Raw genomic sequence first — 23894 nt, 5'->3', positions numbered from 1 at the left:
CTAATGCCTGTGTTGTTGTTTTTTCGTAAGCGAAGGCTGGCAGGTAAGAGAGAGCTACTGTATCACGCGAATGGGTGGTGTTATCCCAGAATATATATTGGAGGACTCTCTTGAACCCAGATCTTTGGAACTGTCTCATGTCCTCCTTTCAGGGCACGACATGTGGAGTCCTCCATGTCTTCTTTTGCTGTTCCAAGCTCTCAGCCACAGCTTTGCCGTTCCGCTCCACAAGCAGCCGGAATACCAGCGGACTCTAGAGGATCAAGGTAAGTTGAGGGTTGGGACACACACACACACACACACACCCCTATCCTTGCCAGGGCTGCCTGCATCTGTTTTCAAAAGGAATCGCATTGTGGGATAACACAGAATCCATCTGCTTTTATTCTGGGAATGATGAATCCACTTTGTCGAGGAGCACATTTCAGGGGCAAAGATGCAACAGGGATTGTGTGTGTGGACTAGGTGGAAAAAACCAAGAACTTGCTTTTCACCGATTGTAAAAGAAAATGTTGTGCGTGCAGAGTCTAAAGGAACAAAGAGCCTGGAGGTCACAGGTGACTTTTTAAGGTTATTTGAAGTGAGGAAAATGCCTACATAAGAGCTGTAAAGTAGAACGAGTTTCCCCTAAATAGGCCTTTCTTAAGCCTTCTTTATTGACGCTTGTACCTTCCTCCCAAGGGATGCGGGTGTCGCTGTGGGTTAAACCACAGAGCCTAGGACTTGCCGATCAGAAAGTTGGCGGTTCGAATCCCCGCGACGTTGCTCGGTCCCTGCTCCTGCCCACCTAGCAGTTCGAAAGCACATCAAAGTGCAAGTAGATAAATAGGTACCGCTCCGGCGGGAAGGTAAACGGCGTTTCCGGGCGCTGCTCTGGTTCGCCAGAAGCGGCTTAGTCATGCTGGCCACATGACCCAGAAGCTGTACGCCGGCTCCCTCGGCCAATAAAACGAGATGAGCGCCGCAACCCCAGAGTCGGCCACGACTGGACCTAATGGTCAGGGGTCCCTTTACCTTTACCTTCCTCCTGGCAGCTAGGATATCATGCAAGGATCTTCTCATCCCAGCCACCCATGTCTCCCCACCCCAGAAACTCTATGATTAGGCTTTGGACTTAGCCAAAGTCCTGCACTGAGCTTCATGGCTGAGTGAGGATTTGAACCCCTTTCTCCAGCACTTTAACCACTGCACACCACCACTAGCTCTCTTACTGTCTTTAAGAAATCTACGTCCAGCCAATGAGAGGTTTGTCCCACTGGCTGTGGTAGCAATGAGAAGCCCAAGCTCCCTGCACTGCCCCTCTCATTCCTAAACACAGACGTCACAGCAAGCAAATAGCCAGCGAGTGCATTGGACCCTTGCGGAACCACATTCCACATTTTCCAATGAATACAATATATGGGAGGGGGGGGAGCATCTCATTTCCTCAAACTGTGTGCAATAAGCTTTTGAGTTCTAACGAAATGTTTGGAGGGTCATTCAACCAGGAAGTGAAGGCATGTGACTGAGCAACGAAAAAAGCAACAATGCCTCATGCCTAGTGTCTAAAACAGCTCACCTGGAAAGGTTGGGAAAGTATCAAAGCAAGCAGTGACATTTGAAGAAAGGAGAAGGACCTGATGGGTGCAGCTGTCGGCTCCCAGGCCTTTCTGGACCTCCCAGAAGCCTCTGCTATACCTGCAAAATCCCGTGTTTTTCGCTCGATAACACGCACCTGACCATAACACGCACATAGTTTTTAGAGGAGGAAAACAAGAAAAAAAAAATTCTGAATGAAACAGTGGATGTATCATTTTTGTGCTTCATGCTGTGGCCACAGACATGTGATTTGACGGTGAGTTTGGGGTAGCCCAATGCAAAGATCCTGAGGATCCATGTGGATCCGTGCTTTGTAACCACGTTTTAAATGGGGAGGGAAGGAAAAACACAGAAGGGACAAGGAGCAGGAGAGGGGTGTGCAGAGAAGCAGCTGGCTAACAATGCAGGAGAGGGGTTTAACGGGAGGGAGGAAAGGAAGGCAAAAGTTTCCTCCCACCCACCCAAGCCAGCCCTCCCTCTCTCTCTCTCTCTCTCTCTCTCTCTCTCTCTCTCTCTCTCCCTCTCTCTCCCTCTCCCTCTCCCTCTCCCTCTCCCACCTGCATGTTTTCCGGCTGCCTGCGAGTCCATAGAATGCTGGACGAAGCAGCAGCACCGGAGCACGGAGAGGAGGAGGTGGTGGCTGTTGGCTGCGCTCCTAGCCGACGGAACCTGAGCCGATGCGCGCAGTGTGACTAGGAAGGAATTAGAAGGAAGGACGCGATCCTTTCCCTTCCCCTCTGTTTGCCAGGAGGGCAGGGGATTTCCCTGCTCTTTGTTGCGTTTGAGCAAACACAGCAACCGAAAACAGGAGAGGGTGGGCAGTAAGACCCTGAGGCAGAATGCAGGAAAGCAGCAACCTCCTCTCTTTAGCCTTCCCTCCTCAGCGCGATCTGATTTTTGCCTGATTTTTGCCCCTGTACTCAGGCCAGTCGGCTCCAGGGACCACACATTCGCTCAAGAACACGCACAGACATTTCCCCTTACTTTTTAGGAGAAAAAATGTGAGTGTTATAGAGAGAAAAATACGGTAAATGCTGCCATTCTCAGTCCTCTTCATATGCAACGTCCCCTAGAGGGTGGAAAGTGTATGCTAACTGGCTGGGGTTGATGGGAGTTGTCGTCAAAAACATCTGGAGGGCACCATGTTGGCAAAGGCTGGTGTATGTGAAAATAACTGAGGACTTCAGCGTGACACACCCAAGAATACTGGGAGCTGGTGTTTGTTAAGGGTGCTGAGAGTTAGGAGACCCTAGTTCCCCCTCCCAGAATTCCCTGGGAAGAGGGATTGGCTGTTAAACCACCCTGGGAACTGCAGAGGGGAATGTGAGTCTCCCATACCGTCCAAATATTTACTACGTAAAATCGGGGTGAGAGTGCGATATTGCGGCACCCCCAACAGCCACTGAGATCTCATACGAATGTCCCATTTTCCCCGGGGCAACTTGAAAGGCATGGGCTCCTAACAAGTGTGTTTCCTTGACAAATTACAGTCCCTAGAATTCTGTAGGGGAGCAGTCTAGCTTGGAGGGCACAGCACAGGGCAGAGGGCACACAGGGTCAAAGGTTCTCCACTTTGGTGTAGCAACAACTCCCCTTTCTTTGAGAGAACAAATGACTCTTGGTCCTAGGACTGTGGTGGCGAACCTATGGAGCCCTCTCTGTGGGCACGCGCGCCATTGCCCCAGCAGGGCCATAGCTAGGGGGTGAAACAGGTGCTCCAGCTGGAGGCTCCTGGCCGCTTCCAGCGTGGTCCCAGCGCTGCTAGGGCACCATTTTCACCCTTGGGGCCACGCTGGGGGGTGGAGGAGAGGAGGGCTCGTGCTGGGAAACTGCTGCTCTGTCCAGGCCTCGACTTTTGATGCGCCAGGGCCTCCCGCCAGTTTGCTGTTCCTACTCGAGAGTAAGCCACCTTGAGTTCAGCAAGGTTAGACAAATTATCAGCATGCGTACAACAGCAAAAATCACATTACTTGTTCAAAAGCATGCCAAATGCAAACTTTTACCTTAAAAAAAGTTGTTTGTATCATTGAAAGCTCTGTTACTGTGTTTTTTTCTTTTAAGACAAAAGATGTTAATGTTTTTTTTTCTAAACTAAAACCTCAGTATTCAGGTTAAATTGCCGTGTTGGCACCTTGCGATGAATAAGTGGGTTTTGGGTTGCAGTTTGGGCATTCGGTCTCTAAAACGTTCGCCATCACTGTCCTAGGACATCTTGCCTTCTCTAAACTCCGGGATAATATTTTATGGTTTCTGTTCTCAGTGATCCTGGATGACTCTACTGCACATCGATTCCTGAGCCGTAAGCCTCTTTATAACCACTGGGATTTTGAGCTGTTCACGCCAGGCAACTTTCAGCGCGAATGCATAGAAGAAATTTGCAGCTACGAAGAAATGCGCGAAGTCTTTGAGGACGACTTCCAAACAGCTGAGTATGGGGAAAGGCTTGGGCTTGGGTGCATCATAGCATCTAGCATAGAGATTTTGAAACTGTTCTGCTGCACTTCTAAGGTAAAGGTAAAGGTACCCCTGCCCGTACGGGCCAGTCTTGCCAGACTCTAGGGTTGTGCGCTCATCTCACTCTATAGGCCAGGAGCCAGCGCTGTCCGCAGACACTTCCGGGTCACGTGGCCAGCGTGACAAGCTGCATCTGGCGAGCCAGCGCAGCACATGGAACACCGTTTACCTTCCCGCTAGTAAGCGGTCCCTATTTATCTACTTGCACCCGGGGGTGCTTTCGAACTGCTAGGTTGGCAGGCGCTGGGACCGAGCGACGGGAGCGCACCCCGCCGCGGGGATTCGAACCGCCGACCTTTCAATCGGCAAGTCCTAGACGCTGAGGCTTTTACCCACAGCGCCACCCGCGTCCGCTGCACTTCTAGGTAGTCGCCAAAAAACACACCCAGAATTATAGAGGGGGAAATGATTCAGGGCCAACAGGGATAAATGCCAAATTAAAATCTGATGCAGCTGTCTGTACCTGCTGAGTGAAAGGAGAACCTAGCAACACCTGCCTGCTACATAGCAACGTGTCTTCATGACTGCACCAGGGCGACTAGAGTAAAACTGGAGTTTTAATTTGATAGCCTTTCTAGCAACCTGCCAAAGGGCTATAATGTCAGGAATGTGGTTAGCAAAGAAGAAGCAAGTCAAAATACAGTAGTTGTCTGGCATCGTACAACAAACGTAAAGGCTTACTAAGGTAGTGGACTGGTTGCAGAGGGGGAGAGAGAGAGCATTCGAAATCCAGGACCTCTGCTTTTCCGGGAAGAGATTAAATAATAGTAAGAGGGTTGTTATTTATACAGACGTGGGGGTAAAGCCTAATTGCTAAGTTCTCTAGGAAGGAGTTTAATATTGGGGGCAGACCAATTCTGCCCCCTCCCATGCTAAAAGGTAAAGTTAAAGAGACCCCTGACCATTAGGTCCAGTCGTGACTGACTCTGGGGTTGTGGCGCTCATCTCGCTTTATTGGCCGAGGGAGCCGGCGTACAGCTTCCGGATCATGTGGCCAGCATGACTAAACCGCTTCTGGCGAACCAGAGCAGCGCACGGAAATGTCGTTCACCTTCCCGTCGGAGTGGTACCTATTTATCTACTTGCACTTTGACGTGCTTTCGAACTGCTAGGTTGGCAGGAGTAGGGACCGAGCAACAGGAGCTCACCCCGTCGCAGGGATTCGAACCACCGACCTTCTGATCGGCAAGTCCTAGGCTCTGTGGTTTAACCTACAGCGCCACCCGCGTCCCTCCCCCCCCCCCCCATGCTAGGCCCAACATTTTATATTAAAAAAATAAATAAACCACACTGACTGCCCTGCACATTTAAAATATTATTTCCTGCCATCATCTGTGCACCTAGATTTATGAAGTTGAAAACTGAAAGGGCGGAAGCAGACAAAAAGCAGCTCTGAGTCATGCTTTACCTGCTGTACATTTGGAAACTGAAATTGTGATTGATGTAAACTGAGGATGAGGAAAGTTGTGGTACTGTGTTGCATTCAGTGTGTGTTCAGGGTCCTCATACAGGAAGAGGGGACAAGACTCCATGCTTCCCTTAGAAGGCAATAAAGCCCTGGTGCTTCAGAGCCAAGGAAAACCAGGGAACCTCGTTTGTCATGAACTACAGTGCTCCATGTCAGGACGCGTCTAGGGAATTTGGAGCAGGTAGATTCCTAGCATAGTAAAAGAGCCACGTGCAAACAGGCTTCAGGCTTCCTATTACAGAGCTATGTCCTGGTCTCTGGATGGTTCAGGGCAGGCAGGGAGTGAAACCAGCAGCAGCCAGAGATGGATTGCTGAAATAAATCCGTGACTAGGCTGGGGCTCGTTTGCATCTCAGTTTCCTGGGGGGAGAGCGATAAGGGCTGCATCAAATTGGGAAATCAGCGTGTGTGAGATCAGTTTAAACACCGCCCTATTCTGAACTGTGAAGGTGATTCAAGTTGATGTGTTTGTGTGGTTTCTGGGATATCTTCTCCTTTGTATATTTAGATTTTGTGTCTCTTCCTATCTTGACAGGCTATGCAGTTTCCAACATTTCCATGTAACTAAACGCAAGAGAAGCCAAAGTAGATTCTCGGCAGAAACTGCCCAATATTATTTCTCCCTTCTCTCTAAATACACTCTCTCCTGTATCCAAGGCCTTTCATCCCCTTCTTTGGCATCCACACCAGGAGATCCTTCCCCTTTCCTCAGTTCCTGTGTTCCCCCACAACGGAGACTGGTCCATTGCCAATCTCATCCAGCCCTCAGCTTAGACCCCTGCCTGCCTGCTTGCTTGCAACCAGTCCAGGGGCTGGCCCTGGCTGTCAGTTTTCTCCTCCATCATCTCAGTGTTTCCCTTGCACAGCTCAGCAGGGAGGAGGAGGACCACAAAAATGAGAAATAGTTGGCTCTCAGTGGCTCTAGCGCCACCTAGAGTTGGCCTCCCTGCCTTCGGACCCACCAGTCCTAAATAGGCACCAGCCGCCACTGTTCCCCCAAGCTTTGCCCTCTGCTCTCATTGGTTGAGAGCATTTATCTCGTAAGTGCATCCCTTTAGTCTGGGCATGAGGACCTTGTGGTCCTCCAGACATTGGGCTGCATTCGCCATGCTCCCTGACCATTGGTCATGCCGGCTGGGGCTGATGAGAGTTGCAATCCGACAACATCTGGAGGGCCGCAGGTTCCCAGCCCTTCCTTGCACCAGTCCCCTTAAATCCCCAAATACTGAGTTGAATGTATGGATGCTCCCAACACATGCCACAGTGGCAGGTCGCCAGCACTTGAACTGGCTCAGTTAATACAGTGGTACCTCGGGTTACATACGCTTCAGGTTACACACTCCGCTAACCCAGAAATACTGCTTCAGGTTAAGAACTTTGCTTCAGGATGAGAACAGAAATCGTGTTCCGGCGGCACGGCAGCAGCAGGAGGCCCTATTAGTTAAAGTGGTGCTTCAGGTTAAGAACAGTTTCAGGTTAAGTACGGACCTCCGGAATGAATTAAGTACTTAACCCGAGGTACCACTGTACTTAGAATTTGTTTTCTGGGTTTCTGTGGGGAAGCATTTGCAGGACCAGAATTAATTGGGGAAACTGCTATTTATAAAAATAACGTGTGCACCCTCATGCACTTCAAGTTTTTTTGCTGGTGCTGCGAGGGCATAGACACAGACAATAGAACTGGCCTTATCTTTGTGCCAGCTAGCATTATCTCGAGGAAGCGCTGTGTTGTTTTCTCTGTAGCATTCATGTTTATTGACATCTTACATCTTTATTTCACACCAGCCCATCCTTAAATGCAGAGTATTACTTCATGGTAATCACGATTCAGAACCCTTGTAGCCCAAGGTGATTTGTTTGTAGTTTAGAAACCAGAAGAACCGCAAATAATATGTAACCTTCCTTTACTGTAGTCAAGAGGTTAGTTATCGCAGTATTCGCCCTTGATAGTGGAAGACCTAAACAGCCCTAGAGGGGCGAGTCTGTTGCAGCAATTGAGGCGGTGGTTTCCTGTCCCGCTGCAGGTGCTAATTAGCTGAGCAATGCTAAGCTGATTGTGTTAATCGACAATTACTGCTGTTGTAAATGGCGGCTGAACTGGTTTCGCTTATATTTCAGCTTTAATTGAATTGTCACAGTCTGCACCTTCTGCATTTCATTACCATTTGCCTCTACTATGTCTCTTCCCGCCCCCCTTTTAAACCTGTGTATGTTTGTCTGCCACCAAAGCTCATGCCACAATAAACCGGTCCGTTTTAACACCACTTCCCATACAGTGCTGGGGATATGTATATGTTTCATGATTCCCCCTCCTTTGCTTTTTTAAAAAATGGATGTGCTCAGGGGTTGTTGTCATCGCCCACCATTTTGAAATATTGGGCCTTTCTGCACTTGCCATTTATAGTGGAATAGTCGCTGTTTGCTCTGATGTTTTGAAGAGTGCTTTTGTTTGCGGCACCCGACTTTCTTCCTCATGGTATCTCCATTTTCCTCCCCCTGTCCAAGTCCCCCAGCTAATTTCCCTTTCCTTCCTGCTCTGTTTGTCATTCTGTCGCCTACCTGGATCTTAAAAAGCATACAGTGGTACCTCGGGTTAAGAACTTAATTCGTTCCGGAGGTCCGTTCTTAACCTGAAACTGTTCTTAACCTGAAGCACCACTTTAGCTAATGGGGCCTCCTGCTGCTGCCGCACCACTGGAGCACGATTCCTGTTCTCATCCTGAAGCAAAGTTCTTAACCTGAGGTACTATTTCTGGGTTAGTGGAGTCTGCAACCTGAAGCGCATGCAACCTGAAGCGTCTGTAACCCGAGGTACCACTGTATAGCGCTAAAAGAGGAAGTGGGAAAGTGTTGTTCTTCAAACTTCCTCCTCCAGCTCTCAGTATTTTTCAAGAAAGGGGTGGAAAGTAGCTATCTTTACCACCTGATGATGAAGGGGACAGTGAGCGGAGGGGAGGTACAGGGGCTTTGTGGGCTCTGGGTGTGGCATCGCGCCCACAGGACCATGTTGACAACATCAGCATTGAATTCTGCAGAAGGGTGAATGCCAGGAGGTGCCACTTTCCCCAATGTTGCAATTTGGCAGGAGAAGCTGTTCCTGCTTTAATCCTTCTCCAGCATATTGGACACAGCTGCCAGCCGCCCTATCCCTTACTAATATGACAAATCTCCCAAGTAATTGGAAGCAGAGGTTTGGGCTGTGCAGTTTTGCATGTCCGTAGGATTGCATGGCACAGTTTCTTATGTGCTCGCAGCCAGTTCAGAATTTGGACTGGTTTCAGCTCCTGACTCAGAGAGAGGCAACGCCTTTTGTATTAAATTTAACTTGTTGCATACACAGTTTAAAATATTTACGGTTCCTTCAGCTAAACAGATCTGCCGAGATTTGACTTCTGAGGACGGGGGTTAAGTTAGCCTGTTGTTTGCGGCCAAGAATGCCAAGAGTCCTGTGGCAAAGATTAATTTAGTGCAAAAGGAACTTTCGTTAGCTGATCTCGTGAATCCGAGGGATTTGAGGTTGTCTCCCCTCCCGCCTTTTTTAAAGGACTTTCTTTTGCGATAAACTGATGCCCTCTAGAGTGCGTATTGCAAACGACAAGTGTGGAAACAAGGCAGCATTGCTGGAGAAGCAGTCTTAGGCCGTGTGCACACCAGGGTGTCATTGCACATGTGGATGGCACAGATGCCATTTTTCTGTGTGTGCTTCAGTCCACACCCAAGCCGGTTCCATTTAAACCAGTGGGGATGCGGGTGGCACTGTGGGTTAAACCACAGAGCCTAGCCGCCCCATATCCCTGCTTAACGTGGATTACAAATTTTTTGCAGATATTTTGGCTAAAAGATTAAAAAAAGTATTAGTGGAAGAGATACATAAAGACCAAGCTGGCTTTCTCCCGGGCAGACACTTGTCTGACAACACGAGAAATATAATTAACGTTTTGGAAAAACTGCAAGTGAATGTTAATACTAAAGCAGTCTTAATATTTGTAGATGCGGAGAAAGCTTTTGATAATATCTCTTGGAGTTTTATGAGGAAAAATCTTCAGGGGATGGGGGTTGGTCAAGGCTTTGGAAATGGTATAGGTGCAATTTATTCAGAACAAAAGGCTAAATTAATTGTTAACAATGTGGTGACAGAGGAATTTAAGATAGAGAAAGGGACACAACAAGGCTGCCCAATTTCCCCATTGCTCTTTATTTCGGTCCTGGAGGTTCTGCTAAATATGATCAGAAGGGACCAACTGATTAAAGGTATACAGGTCGGAGCTAAACAGTACAAATTGAAAGCTTTTGCAGATGACTTAGTATTAACACTACAGGAGCCAGAATCTAGTACTAAAAGAGTATTGGAACTGATTCAAGAATTTGGTCAAGCGGCAGGATTTAAGTTGAACAAGTTAAAAACTAAGGTTCTTGAGAAAAATTTAACACCGATTGAGAAAGAGAGGTTTCAGAAGGAGACAGGTTTAACACTGGTTAAGAAAGTAAAATACCTGGGGGTTAATATGACCACTTAGAACTTAAATTTATTTAAAGATAATTATGAGAAATGTTGGTCAGAAGTGAAAAAGGATCTAGAAATATGGTCAAATTTGAAGCTTTCCTTGTTAGGTCGAATTGCTGCTATAAAGATGAATGTACTGCCAAGAATGTTATTTTTGTTTCAATCATTGCAAATTTTGGACAAAATGGACTGTTTCAAGAAGTGGCAGAGAGACATTTCTAGATTTGTCTGGCAGGGCAAGAAGCCCAGAATAAAATTTAAAATACTAACTGATGTAAAGGAAAGAGGTGGATTTGCCCTGCCAGACCTTAAACTCTATTATGAATCAGCAGCATTTTGCTGGCTGAAAGAATGGCTGCTTCTTGAGAACACAGACATTTTGGATTTAGAAGGTTTTAATAACGTTTTTGAGTGGCATGCATATCTGTGGTATGACAAGGTTAAAGCACACAAAGCATTTAAAAACCATATTGTCAGGAAAGCATTGTTTAATGTCTGGATAAGATATAAAGATCTACTTGAAAACAAAACCCCAAGGTGGTTATCACCGATGGAAGCGAAGTCTCAGAAAAAGCTCAATATGGAGGCCAAATGGCTGAAATATTGGGAGATTTTGGAACAAGAAGGAGACAAACTGAAATTGCAGAGTTTTGAGAAACTGAAAGATAAAGTGCGAGACTGGCTTCATTATTATCAAATAAGGGAGACTTACAATTTGGACAAAAAAATTGGCTTCCAGGTGGAAAAATCAAAATTGGAAACAGAACTGCTAGATCCCAAAACTAAGATACTTTCAAGAATGTATAACTTGCTGTTGAAATGGAATACTCAGGATGAAACGGTTAAATCTGCTATGATTAAATGGGCACAAGATGTTGGACATAACATTATGTTTGCTGACTGGGAACAGTTGTGGACCACAGGTATGAAATTCACGGCATGTAATGCCTTAAGAGAGAATATTATGAAAATGATATACAGGTGGTACATGACACCAGTCAAGCTTGCAAAAATCTATCATTTGCCCGATAATAAATGTTGGAAATGTAAAGATAATGAAGGTACATTCTTTCACCTTTGGTGGACATGCCCAAGGATTAAGGCTTTCTGGGAGATGATATATAATGAAATGAAAAAGGTATTTAATTATACCTTCTTGAAGAAACCAGAGGCCTTTCTCCTGGGCATGGTCGGCCAATTGGTGTTAAAGAAGGATAGAACTTTTTTTATGTATGCTACAACAGCAGCAAGAATACTTATTGCAAAGTATTGGAAGACACAAGATCTACCCACCCTGGAAGAATGGCAGATGAAAGTGATAGACTATATGGAATTGGTGGAAATGACTGGCAGAATCCGAGACCAGGGAGAAGAGTCGGTGGAAGAAGATTGGAAGAAATTTAAGGACTATCTACAGAAACATTGTAAAATTAATGAATGTTAAAATGATGTCGGAATGAAATGAAGCGGTTTTAGCAACAATGTTAAAAAGGAGTATGTAAAAATGGTTTGTTAATAGATGAAAATATAAGGCTATAATATGTTAAGATAAAGAACTAAGATAAAAGCAAAGAGGGAAAGGATTTGCTGAATTAACCATTTGAACTGGAATACAAAAAAGGGAGGTGTGAGGAGGTCAGGGAAACAAGTAAATGAAAGGCAAGTCATGGAAAGATGGATTTATTTTTAATTGTTTTTATTTTTTCTGTATTTTGTATTTTTGTTTCTTTTTTATTTTTTCTTATTACTTTTGTGATTCTTGTTGAAATTTTAATAAATATCATTTAAAAAAATAAAATAAACCACAGAGCCTAGGACTTGCCGATCAGAAGGTCGGCGGTTCGAATCCCCGCCATGGGGTGAGCTCCCGTTGCTCGGTCCCTGCTCCTGCCAACCTAGCAGTTCGAAAGCACGTCAAGTACAAGTAGATAAATAGGTACCGCTCTGGCAGGAAGGTAAACGGTGTTTCTGTGCGCTGCTCTGGTTCGTCAGAAGCGGCTTAGTCATGCTGGCCACATGACCCGGAATGCTCCCTCGGCCAGGAAAGCGAGATGAGCGCCGCAACCCCATAGTCGTCCGCGACTGGACCTAACGGTCAGGGGTCCCTTCACAGGCAATAACTTCTTGAGTGTATTCGCTCTGTTCATTATGGAAACCTGAGGTCTGTTGTTGGCGTGTGCACATGTATTTGCTTACCTGTAAGTGCATGCACCTTTAAGGTGGGGGATTCATTTTGTGGTGGAACGGTGAAATAGTGAGCTATACCCAAAGCCAAAGTGTCAAGCACATTTCACAATGGGCAAAATGGCCATGTATTTATTTAGTCAGAAAGACATGTGTCAGAGCTACCCTAGGTATTTCCAATTTACCAGATTTGTGCAAAACAACACTTTCAAAAATAAGTACCCGTTTGTTGTGTTGCACCTGGTCTTGCCAGGTAAGGAGCCAGCAGCCCACCAAGAAGGGCCTCACCAGGGCAAAAAATGGCCCCTCCCGCAGCTACACTTCCCAGAATTCCCTGGGGAGAGGAACTGGTTGTAAAATCACTCTGGGGGTTGTAGCTGTGTAAGGGGAATAGGCGTTTCCAAAAACGCTCAGCACCCTTAACAAACTACAATTCCCAGGATCCTTGGGGGGAAGCCATGAATGTTTAAAGTGGCGTGATATTGCTTTAAATGTATAGTGCAGATAGCATCCAGTGGTTACCACCACCAGAACTCGGGACGTGGATTTCAAAATGGCGGGAAGGCTGTTCCCGTATTTTTCGCCCTATAGGACGCACTTTTTCCCCCTCCAAAAATGAAGGGGAAATGTGTGTGCGTCCTATGGGGCGAATGCAGGCTTTCGCTGAGGCCTGGAGAGCGAGAGGGGTCGGGGCGCTGCAGGCTTCAGGAAGCTATCTGCAAGCCTTGGGAGCCCGCGGGAGTTCCCGCCGGGCTCCTAAGGCTTGCGGACAGCCAGTGACATAGCGTGGGGGGTGCAGGGGGGGCTGGCTGCACCGGGCGCAACATCTGGGGGTTAGGGTTAGGGGGCGCAAATCCACAGGTTAGGGGGCGCAAATCCACGGGTTAGGGGTGCAAATTACTTGCCTTGCCCCGGGTTCTGACAACCCACGCTACGCCATTGCGGACAGCAGCCTGCAGCCCGAAACCCGGGGAGCACAGCGGAGCGCAGCCCGGGCTTCGGGCAGCTCTCCGCAAACCTGGGGAGACCGCGGGAGTCCCCGCAGGGCTCCCCAGGCTTGCAGATAGCAGCCTGTTCTGGGGGCTGGGGTCGGGGGAAGCCTGGGGGGAGGAAATAAAAAACTAGGTGCGAAAAAGACTATAGGGCGAAAAAGACGGTATTTGCTATCATGCCATGTTAACCTCCCTTTTTTTGTTCTCTCTTCAGAAAATGTTTTGGGATAGCTACGAACACAACGGGAAAGGAGGCGCAAGTGAGTAAGGGTAGAAAATGGCAGGAGGAAATTCCCAGGCATGCCTCTTGTTACTGCCCATTGTGAGTCAGCTAATGACAGAAGGAAACAAACTCCTGTTTGGTTTCCCAGAGGCTCATCCTCGAGGAGCAAACAGGCCATAAACACCCACGCGCATAATTTAATTTGCCCAATGTGGGGTTCGAACCCCCAACCCTGAGATTAAAAGTCTCATGCTCTACCGACTGAGCTATCCCAGGCCAAATTTCAGTGGGGGAAAGCAAGAGCAGACTTTGGCACTTGCGCCAGGGGCTTACTCTGAGCTGAGGGGTGTCAACAGGGTTTTCAAGGCCCAGTACACTCTGCGGATTGGGCCCTCTGCAAAATAAGTTGGTGGGCTCTTATCGCCACTGTGCTTTGCAGCACCCCCAGCTGTCCTACAAGGGAAATACAAAGCATGTTATACTTCGTTTTAAAAGGGGGATCAAAAGGGTCTAGTGAACATTTGGTTCTCGGTGTGTCCAAGGCTTCCTCTTGTTGCTGCTTTATTTTTCCAGTTCACATTCTGTTCCTTACAGTTAAACTTATTTTACAATAGTTTTTTTGTTGTTTTTGAACTTTTTATCCTTAAGCATCAGCTCTCCACCTGCCAAATCCTACATGTACAATATTTTACCATTTGCAATTTCCAGTCCCCTTTTCCTTAAAAAACAAAACAAAAAAAAACACCCTGTTTAGGGGTACTCTCATTTTGACTCAAGAAAACCACCATTTTATAGTTCAAATCAGGGAAAGTAAATGCAGTAAATGGACAAAAGTACAAAGATGCACAAAATGTTTAGGGGTATGCGTACACTTGCGTCCCCCCAGGAAAAAACCACTGGCAATATCTACAAGTGAGTGCAAGGAATTTATTTTAGAAATTATTATTGCTGCTTTATTGTGGATTTGATAATTTGTGATTATCAAATCCACAATAAATCAGCAATAATCATTTCTAAAACAAATTCCTTTCCTTCCTCCTACATGTGTGAAAAAGCCCAATAGTTTACTTTTACTAGGTGTTTTCCCTTTTCTTATCTGCACAGGCCACTCTGCCAAAGATCCTGCCCAGAACTCTTATTAAATTCCCAGCCGAAATATCTCCTGTTGTTGTCCCTTCTAAAATAGGAATTCCAAGGACGACCTTCTGCCTCAGTGTTTTCCCACGGCTGCTTCACAAGCAGCCCATAATAGCAAGGGAGGGCAGATTGTACTTCCTGGAGAAAAGGCAACTTTGATATCTCTGAAGCCCCTCTGAATCAGGGTGGCAGTGCTCACAACAGGGTAATATCTCTACTAATCTTCCCTCAATCTCTCCAGCTTCCACAGTAAGACCTGGTGTTGACGTGGCCGGCCTGGTGGCAGGCCTCGTAGGAGCGTTGGTGTCTGCAGTCATGTTTGTGATTGTGGGCATGTATTACATCAAATACCGGAGGAAGCAGAGGAGCCGTTCCAGGTACGGATCAGGGCCAAGTATAGGTGCTCTGGGGGGCATGCATGCATGGGAATGAGAAGCAGTTCTAGGCAGCTTTCAAAATCAGGAGGTCCTAGTCAGGGTCAGCATGAACGATGCAGGGCTTCATTGTCAGGGAAGTTAACTCTTTATTCAAGGAGGTAAAGGTAAAGGGACCCCTGACCATTAGGTCCAGTCGTGACCGACTCTGGGGTTGTGGCGCTCATCTCGCTTTATTGGCCGAGGGAGCCGGCGTACAGCTTCTGGGTCATGTGGCCAGCATGACTAAGCCGCTTCTGGCGAACCAGAGCAGCGCACGGAAACGCCGTTTACCTTCCTGCAGGAGTAGTACCTATTTATCTACTTGCACTTGATGTGCTTTCAAACTGCTAGGTTGGCAGGAGCAGGGACCGAGCAACGGGAGCTCACCCCGTGGCAGGGATTCGAACCGCCAACCTTCTGATCGGCAAGTCCTAGGCTTTGTGGTTTAACCCACAGCGCCACCCGCGTCCCTCCTTTATTCAAGGAAACAGCATACAAATCAGCAGCAGTTCCCAGTAGGTCTTGCCCCTGTGGAGCAGTTGCCAGGACTGAAGGTCCCTGCCTTCTGCCCCTTCTAAGGCTCCTCCTCTCCTGGATGTTTCCCAAGCAGTCTCAAACGGTGTCTGTGTACCTGTGGTCTCTGCTCTTCTCTCCTTATTATCCTGCATGTTCTTGGAGACCACAGTGGAGGAGAGCTTGTTGCAACAATAATATAATAATAATTTATTATTTATACCCCACCCATCTGGCTGAGTTTCCCCAGCCACTCTGGGCGGCTCCCAATTGAGTTAAAAACAATACAGTATTAAATATTAAAAACTTCCCTAAACAGGGCTGCCTTCAGATGTCTTTTAAAGATGGGATAGCTGCTTATTTCCTTGACATCTGATGGGAGGACGTTCCACAGGGTGGGCGCCACTACCGAGAAGGCCCTCTGTCTGGTTCCCTGTAACCTCACTTCTCGCAATGAGGGAACCGCCAGAAGGCCCTCGGCGCTGGATCTCAGTGTCCGGGCTGAACGATGGGGGTGGAGTGGGAGACTCCCTGGATTCTTCAGCAGCCTGACCTCCCTCTTCTGCTTCAGCCTCAGAGTCTGAACTGCTCCCTGCCACACGCTCTTTCTGCTCCCAAACCCTGTTGTCTTGTCAGCATCCAGCCCCTCCTCACAAACTTCTCCCTCTGACCACTCCTCAAGTGTCCCACCACCAATTCCCTGGCTCTGAGCCTTCCTCCTCTGGAGTTTCCCTTGGGGGGATCCCTGCTGGTGCCTCCCACCGCTCCTCTTCAGCCAGCCAGTCCCTGACAGTCCTTGAGTGGATCTCCCACAGTTGATCACACTCCAGTCGGTGCCCTCGACATTGCGGTCCCAGCTCCAGGAGGTACAGTCCTACCTTGGAAGTCAAATGGAATCCGTTCCGGAAGTCCGTTCTACTTCCAAAACGTTCAGAAACCAAAGCGCGGCTTCTGATTGGCTGCAGGAAGCTCCTGCAACCAATCGGAAGCCACGGAAGCCCCGTCAGACATTCGGGTTCCAAAGAACGTTCACAAACCAGAACACCCACTTCCAGGTTTACGGCGTTCGGGAGCCAAAATGTCCGAGAACCAAGGTGTTTGGGATCCAAGGTACGACTGTATAAGCCTCTTAGCAAAACATTTGCCAACAAGGGCAAGATTGCAAGTGCCGTGGAATCCAAACAAGCCAAGGTCAAGCGGAGAAGATCAGCTAGGTCTAGAGCCCAAGGTCAAACAACAGCCCAAAGTCAATATCGCAAGCAGGTCAGGCAAACTACCTGCACAAGGATGCAGAGACTTGTATTGTTCACAGCTAGCAGAGGCCTCCCAGACCACAACCCTGCCCTGCCACACTAGGCAGGATGGGATATAAATTCAGCGGCCAGGTTGCTCACCGGAGCAAGACAGTTTGAGCATATTACACCGGTCCTGTTTTGACTGCACTGGCTACTAATTAGTTTCTGGGCCCAATTCAAAGTGCTGTTTTTGACCTATAAAGCCTTAAACAGCTCAGGACTGCAATAGCTCAAGAACCGCCTCTTTCCATATGAACCTACCCAGACCCTGAGATCATCTTCTGTAGCCCTCCTTTGTGTGCCTCCTCCTCGAGAGGTCTGGAGGGTGGCAACACGAGAACGGGGCTTCTCTGCAGTCTATCGAATGCTCTCCCCAGGGAATTTCGCCTGGAGCCTTCATTATACACCTTTAGGCGCCAGGTAAAAACGTTCCTGTTTAACCAGGCCTTTGGTTGATCAGATTTACATCCTAGGCCCTTTTAAAATGTGGGTTTTTTGGGGGGAGGGGAGCTATTGGGTTGTTCTTGTTTTTATTTTGGATTTTGTGGTTTTATATTTTGATTTTATTCTGTAAACTGCCCTGAGACCTGTGGGTATAGGGCAGTATTATAATATAATATAATATAATATAATATAATATAATATAATATTAATATAATATTAATATAAATAAAATTAATTCCATCTAGTATGCTGGCTGAGACCCTACCTGCCTGCCCACTGTCTCGCCAGGGTGGTGCATGCTCTGGTTATCTCCCACTTAGATTATTGCAATGCACTTTACATGGGGCTACCGTTGAATGTGACTCGGAAACTACAACTAATCCAGAATGCAGCTGCCAGATTGGTGAATGTGCGCAGCCGCCAGGACCATATAACACTGGACCTTGGATCTTTATGGGCTCCCAGTACATTTCCGAGCACAATTCAAAGTGTTGGTGTTGACCTTTAAAGCCCTAAACGGCTTTGGCCCTGTAGACCTGAAGGAGTGTCTCCACCCCCATTGTTCAGCCCAGACATTGAGATCCAGCTCTGAGGGTCTCATTGCAATAAGTAAGTTACAGGGAACCAGGCAGAAGGCCTTCTCTGTAGTGGAATGCCCTCCTGCCAGATGTCAAAGAGGTAACGAATTAGATGACCTTCTGTAGATGTCTGAAGGCAGCCCCGTATTAGGAAGTTTTTAATGTATGATGTTCTGTTGTGTCTTTGTATATTTTGTTGAAAGGTGCTCAGAGGAGCTGGGGCAACCCAGTCAGATGGGCGAGGTACAAAAATTATTATTATTATTAAAATAAATACTGCAGCTGCTGGTAGTTGAGGCATTTTAAGGATTGCTTATCAACAACCATTGGTTGATGGATGTTGGAATCACGTATCACCTGGAAGGCTGGCAGTCCACCACCTCCATCCTAGATCATTCTTTCTGTAATTCTTGGGCTTAAGAAAGTATTTCTTTCCTAAGCTGTACATGAGAAGCCCTTCTGAAGTCAGTGTGTTTTTTATGATGATATAACTGAGCTTGTCAGCAAGCAACCAGAGTCCATAGGAGTGCTTTGTGACATGCTCTCACCATTCTGACTCATCTCCTTCCCTCACCAGGGCTCAAAGCGACCTGTATCCTGCGGTGCCCCTCGCCACCTTTGGGGAGGAGCCAAAGCCAGAGTCGGCACCGGGACTTCCATCCTATGAGCAAGTGCTGGAAACTTCAGGCGTGCACGATGCACCTCCTCCACCTTACAACAGGTACAAGAGTTTTTCAGATCTTACTCCGAGCCTCTTGCCCAAGCTGCAACCCGAATCTGTGTCAAATGTGCAAGACAGAAAGCTGAAATGGTCCAGCTTTTCTCAACCTTAGGTCCCCAGAGGTTGTTGGACTACAGCTCCCATCATCCCTAGCTAGCAGGAGACTGGTCAAGGATGATGGGAGTTGTAGTCCAACAACCTCTGGGGGACCCAAGGTTGAGAGATGCTGGTCTACATTGACTGGTAGTGGCTCTCCATGATTTTCAGACAGGGATTCTCTCCCAGCCCTCCCTAGTGATTGAACGTGGGACCTTCTACATTCCAAGCGGGTGCTCTCCCACCGAGCTATGGCCCTCTTCTAGCTTGTTTGGCGGAAGTGGCTGGAGAATTGGATTTGGGTCTTAACGCTGATCACGAATGGCCTGGGTCAGTGGGAAACAAACCCGTGTGTCCAGACCACATAGAGGAAGGGCAGAAGATTCCACATCTCTGTTGCAGCTTTGCAGCAGCATTAAACTACCCAGTGAAGATAAAAATGGGCTAGCTCCATGCGCACTGCCCTGAGCTCCTTGCAGGAAGGGTGGGAAACTAATGTGACATGACGGCAACTGACAGAATGCTACTATGCTAGGCAGTTACTGCAGCATGGAACGGCTTCACGAAATGTAACTTTCTCTGTTGGCTCTGGCTGGGCTTAGCTAAAACCCAGGGACTATCCTGCTGTTTCTAATTTATCTTTATTTTAGAGTATTTTTGTTACTGTGAACAACTTAATGGCTGTGTGTACAGTGGTACCTCGGGTTACAGACGCTTCAGGTTACAAACTCCACTAACCAGGAAGTGGTTGCTCCAGGTTAAGAACTTTGCACCAGGATAAGAATGGAAATCGCCCGCCAACAGCGCAGTGGCAGCAGGAGGCCCCATTAGCGAAAGCACGCCTCAGGTTAAGAACCGTTTCAGGTTAAGAACGGACCTCCGGAACGAATTAAGTTCTTAACGCGAGGTACCACTGTATATGTTTATGAACTGGTAAAAGTGTAGCGCAGAAGGCAGCAGTCCATTTCCTCCTGCCCCTGCCCCTGCCTGGCCCTGACCCAAACAGTGCTTTCCATGCATTCCCCTGTTCTCCTAAGTAGCCTCACAGGCAGCTGGGAATTCAGTTTGTATTTATATGCGAATTTGCCCAGCTCACACTTTCCGAAATACAGTGGATGCTCGGGTTGCGAACGTGATCCGTGCAGGATGCACGTCCGCAACCCGCAGTTGTATCTGCGCATGTGCAGGTTGCGATTTGGCACATGCACAAAGCGCAATTTGGAGCTTCTGCGCATGCGCAACCGCCGAAACCCAAAAAAACACAACCTGAAGCGTCTGTAACCTGAGGTATGACTGTAATATATGAATCAAAATGCAGCTAGGCTTCAAAATTTGCACACCCCCAAATTTTGCAATGCAGTTCTCCAGCCAAGGAATGGGTCCAAAAATGCATATACTGGGGTAACTTTGCATTAAAATGCATATGTTCATGAAAATAGCTTGCCCAAAAAAAAAAAGCACCCTATAAAGGAAGACTGCTTTGCAAAAATGAGTATGTAAAACAAACTGCACCCAAAGACGTGTTTTTGGATAAATTCACACTGAAATGCTGCATTTTCATGACTTGTGGTTTTTTTAAAAAACAAAATCATAAAGTTATGTGGAAATGTGGAGAAATGAACTGGATTAGAAAACAGGAATTGACAGACTCGCCAGTCACTGCTCTGAAGTTTTTGCATGGCTCACCACCTCTTGTGTACTAGGCCAAGAGAGAGAGGTCAGTTTTCCTTGTTATTAATAAAGAAAAGGGGGGGTGTTTGTCCTGAATATATGATGCAACCTTGCATGAATGTTTTAAGCAAATTAGCATCACCTACTACTGTCATTGTATGGCTTCTTGCTCACTGTTAAGAAACTCCGTTTTTCTTTTTCTCCACTCCCCACCCCAGGAATAGCACCAACACTGCCCCACCAACCTGAGTTGTCAACAGCAAGATCACCTCTCTTGGAAGAAAGTGTACCCCCCTCCCCGCCAATTTATGTGCAGAAAAAAACACTGTGAATTCACCTGCCGCACACCTGATGAGGGGGGGACATACACAAATATGGTGTGGACCGCTGAATTATGTATATTGCATATATGTGTGTACTATGTACAGAGAGAAAAAGAGTGTGTGTGTGTGTGTGTGTGTGTCAAGACAGAAAGCTGCATTATGTTGTTTGAGGAATAAGAATCTGAAATGTGAATAATACAGCTGTTCTTCGCTACTCTGGCATAAAAATGAATCACCAACTTTACAGCTCCGAATCCAGCATTTGCGCAGGTTTCTGACACAAATCCCTCTCTCCTGCCCACCACCTGTGTCATGTGAACAAGCCTTGTTATAGCTGTGTCTTTATTCTGTCCTGGCTTGCATGCGCTAGCTAGAGTTTGACAGAGGGTGGATGGGATACCTGCTTGTTTTCATGCCCGATAAAATAATTCTCAGAGTATGCTTGAACAATAACTCTTAGGGCCTTTAGGGTGTGTTCAAGAGCACTATTAAGATGCAGAAGGGAAGAGGAGTGTATAACATCTGCCCTTGTGGTTGGTTTGCGGTATGAAGTCTCTCCATCAGTATAAGTAGTGGTAGCTCGGCCTTCTGCCCCTGCATCCTCAATGGAGCAATGCCTGATCTAGAGAACATCCCGTCCATATCTAACAATGACATAGGGCACACAGGAAGCAGCCATGTATCGGGTCAGTATTTTCTAACCTAGTGTTTTCTGCTGTGATTGGCAGTTGCTTTCCAGGGCTTCAAGCAGGAGGGCTTTTTGCAATGCAAGCTGAACACCCCCACCCCCCAGGTGTGAAAATTAGGGAACAAGGAAGAAATACAGTGGGCAGGTGGGTTAGAGGCAGATGCAAGGGTGTTTAAAAGGGAAGGGGAGACATAGGTTGGTGAGAATTACAGACCAGCTGTAGAAAGCAAATACACCTCTATGGTGATGTAAGGAGGAGCAAATTATGTTTACATGCATCGCCTACAGCTGTAGTCAGACAAATTTGTGTGGATGTCCAGGAACGGAAGATGATTATCCAGTAAAATGGGCACAAGGTGTTTGCATGCCCATATGCTAAACTCATATCCATCCATCCTTTTCCACTCACATGTCCTTAAGTGTTGCTTGCTTGACCCTGAGCACAGTATAACACACCTTTATACTTCTGTGAGAGAAGGTAGCGCTGCTGTGTGGACAAGAATGTACCAAAATAACTTGAGCCATCTGTGAATCTTTTATTGTAGTATTTGTAGAAAATAAAATTTGAACTATTCTGTCATTGTCCTTCTTGTCTGAATAGCTCTTGGGACTGGGCTTGGCACAGGCAGGTTTCACTTACTCTCGGGAAGAAACTAGCCATAGGGTACCAGGTTGCCCAGGACTTGCCAACTGAGACATTGCTCTAGCATAGGAGTTCCCAAATGGTACTCTTTGGATCACCAATGGTCTGCAAGCTTCATTCGGGTGGTCCGCAGAAGGCCGCTCCACCCATGGGGCAACCGCCTCAGGCAGCAGGATCCACAGAGCCAGCAGATCCTGATGAGGATCTTCATTCCTCCCCCCTTTGTGTTATAGACCTTTGCTCACCCGTTCTTCCCTGATGAGGGAGGGAGGAATTTTTTGGTTCACCTCCGATGCCAAAATCTCTTGGGCCCGGCCCTGGGTCTGCATTAAACATACTGATCTTTAAAATTGTGTTCTTAGTGTGTCTTTTATTTATTATACTGTTCTATGAAATGCAAACTGCAATGCAATAAAATGCAACATAAAAGAAGCAATAAAAATACAATTCGAAATCATACAGCATCTAGCACAGTGCATTATCATTGCTATGACAGGCGGAAAAAATGTTAAGCAGCTCACCAAGACCATCAGCAGTTTTCAGGTGGTCTTAGGGGTACTGCAGCACTCTTTGCCAATGTGGGGATTTGGGAAAGGGTGTATAATAGGGGGAAACACAGCATAGTACTCCATCATATCTGTGCTTTGGCTTGCTCCCAAGTGAAGCACCAACCACAGCTGTGAAACACAGCTAGAGATAAGCAGTATATTGTGTTTAGTCTTTACTAGTAGTCTAGTATATTGAGTGACACGTATTCCAAATATCAAGGTTTTAATCTCTTGAGGATGTATTTGTTCCAAGTTTCCGAATAGTACAGAAGAGCCACAACTATGCTACAATCTCTTGGCTAGTTTGTACCAAATTTAGGCATATGACGCTGCCTTCGGCTGTTGCTCCATCTAGCCTACTACTGTCAACTCTGGCTAGCAACAGCTCTTCTCTGTCTTCTACTACTTGACCATTTAACTGAGGATGCAACAAACTGAACCTGTGTTCTGAATACAACATGACACAAAGTTTACCGCTGAGATTCCGCCCTTCCCTTTCAGCTTTCTGCTGTCTCTCCAGTAAAGAATGGTGAAAGAACACAACATCTATGGTGGTGGCCATCATTACATCTTGTGGCAGTGAATTCTCACAACCAGAAGACGCACACACCTGCCATGTCCAAGTTCTTTGTGTGTTAAGGGACAGGACTCTCACTGGCTTGTTCTGCACTGAATGGACCTTGATTACGATTTCCAAATAAATAAAAACTAAGAACAGCATTTACAAACTTTACTTCTCTCTCCACTACATTACACACAGGGGTGCACAACAGCTTTGAGAAAAGAGATGCAATTCTGGGCACCCCCCCTCTATTCAGACTTTTTGCTTAAGCACCCAAGGTGGTTTACTCAATCAAAGCAGTTGAAAAATTAACATAATGGCAGGCACCAGAAAGCTAATAATGGGAAGGCAATTAGGCAAGCATTCATGCAGGGGCCAAGCCAGGGAGTTGGGGTGGGAGAGCTGTATCTGAATCTCAACCTGGAGAGTGTGTTCTCCAGTTGAGTAAACTCTTTGATGTCAGCAGCTAGAGTGAGGCACAGGGAACATATTACATTGCTGACAGCTAGACAGCAGAGGGACAGGCCAATCCGGAGACTTTGTACAGCCTTCCAATTGCAGCAGCTGACATTGCACACCACTGTTTCTGTCTGCACCTATAGCGGGCTGAGCGCACACAGACCCAGGTGCCTCGCTAGGGTGTATCTCAGCTTCAGGCCATGAGGTTTCAACCTCTGGAGTCCCTGACAATTAGTGAATGGAGGCACAGATTTAAACCACTCCTTTGTAGCCATACCTACAGGGAGTGTAGGGGTTGTAACATTCTGAAAACTAGGCTCAGATTCTTTTGAATACG

General features: G+C 47.0%; 1 protein-coding gene across 1 annotated transcript; it reads left to right on the top strand.

The window, feature by feature from the left end:
• Window positions 1-158: 158 nt before the first annotated feature.
• Window positions 159-21925, top strand: PRRG2 (proline rich and Gla domain 2). Its single transcript, XM_083583625.1, has 6 exons — window positions 159-266; window positions 3839-4002; window positions 13455-13500; window positions 14842-14977; window positions 18424-18567; window positions 20553-21925. Exons 1-6 carry the CDS (start codon window positions 161-163, stop codon window positions 20581-20583), a joined length of 627 nt encoding a protein of 208 aa, XP_083439751.1. The 5' UTR covers window positions 159-160; the 3' UTR covers window positions 20584-21925.
• Window positions 21926-23894: the final 1969 nt, after the last annotated feature.

The sequence above is a fragment of the Podarcis filfolensis genome, assembly GCF_964270895.1.
Source record: "Podarcis filfolensis genome assembly, chromosome: 13".
NCBI lineage: Eukaryota > Metazoa > Chordata > Lepidosauria > Squamata > Lacertidae > Podarcis > Podarcis filfolensis.
The sequence above is the reverse complement of the archived record's forward strand: the minus strand, read 5'-3'. Positions and strand labels throughout refer to the sequence as shown.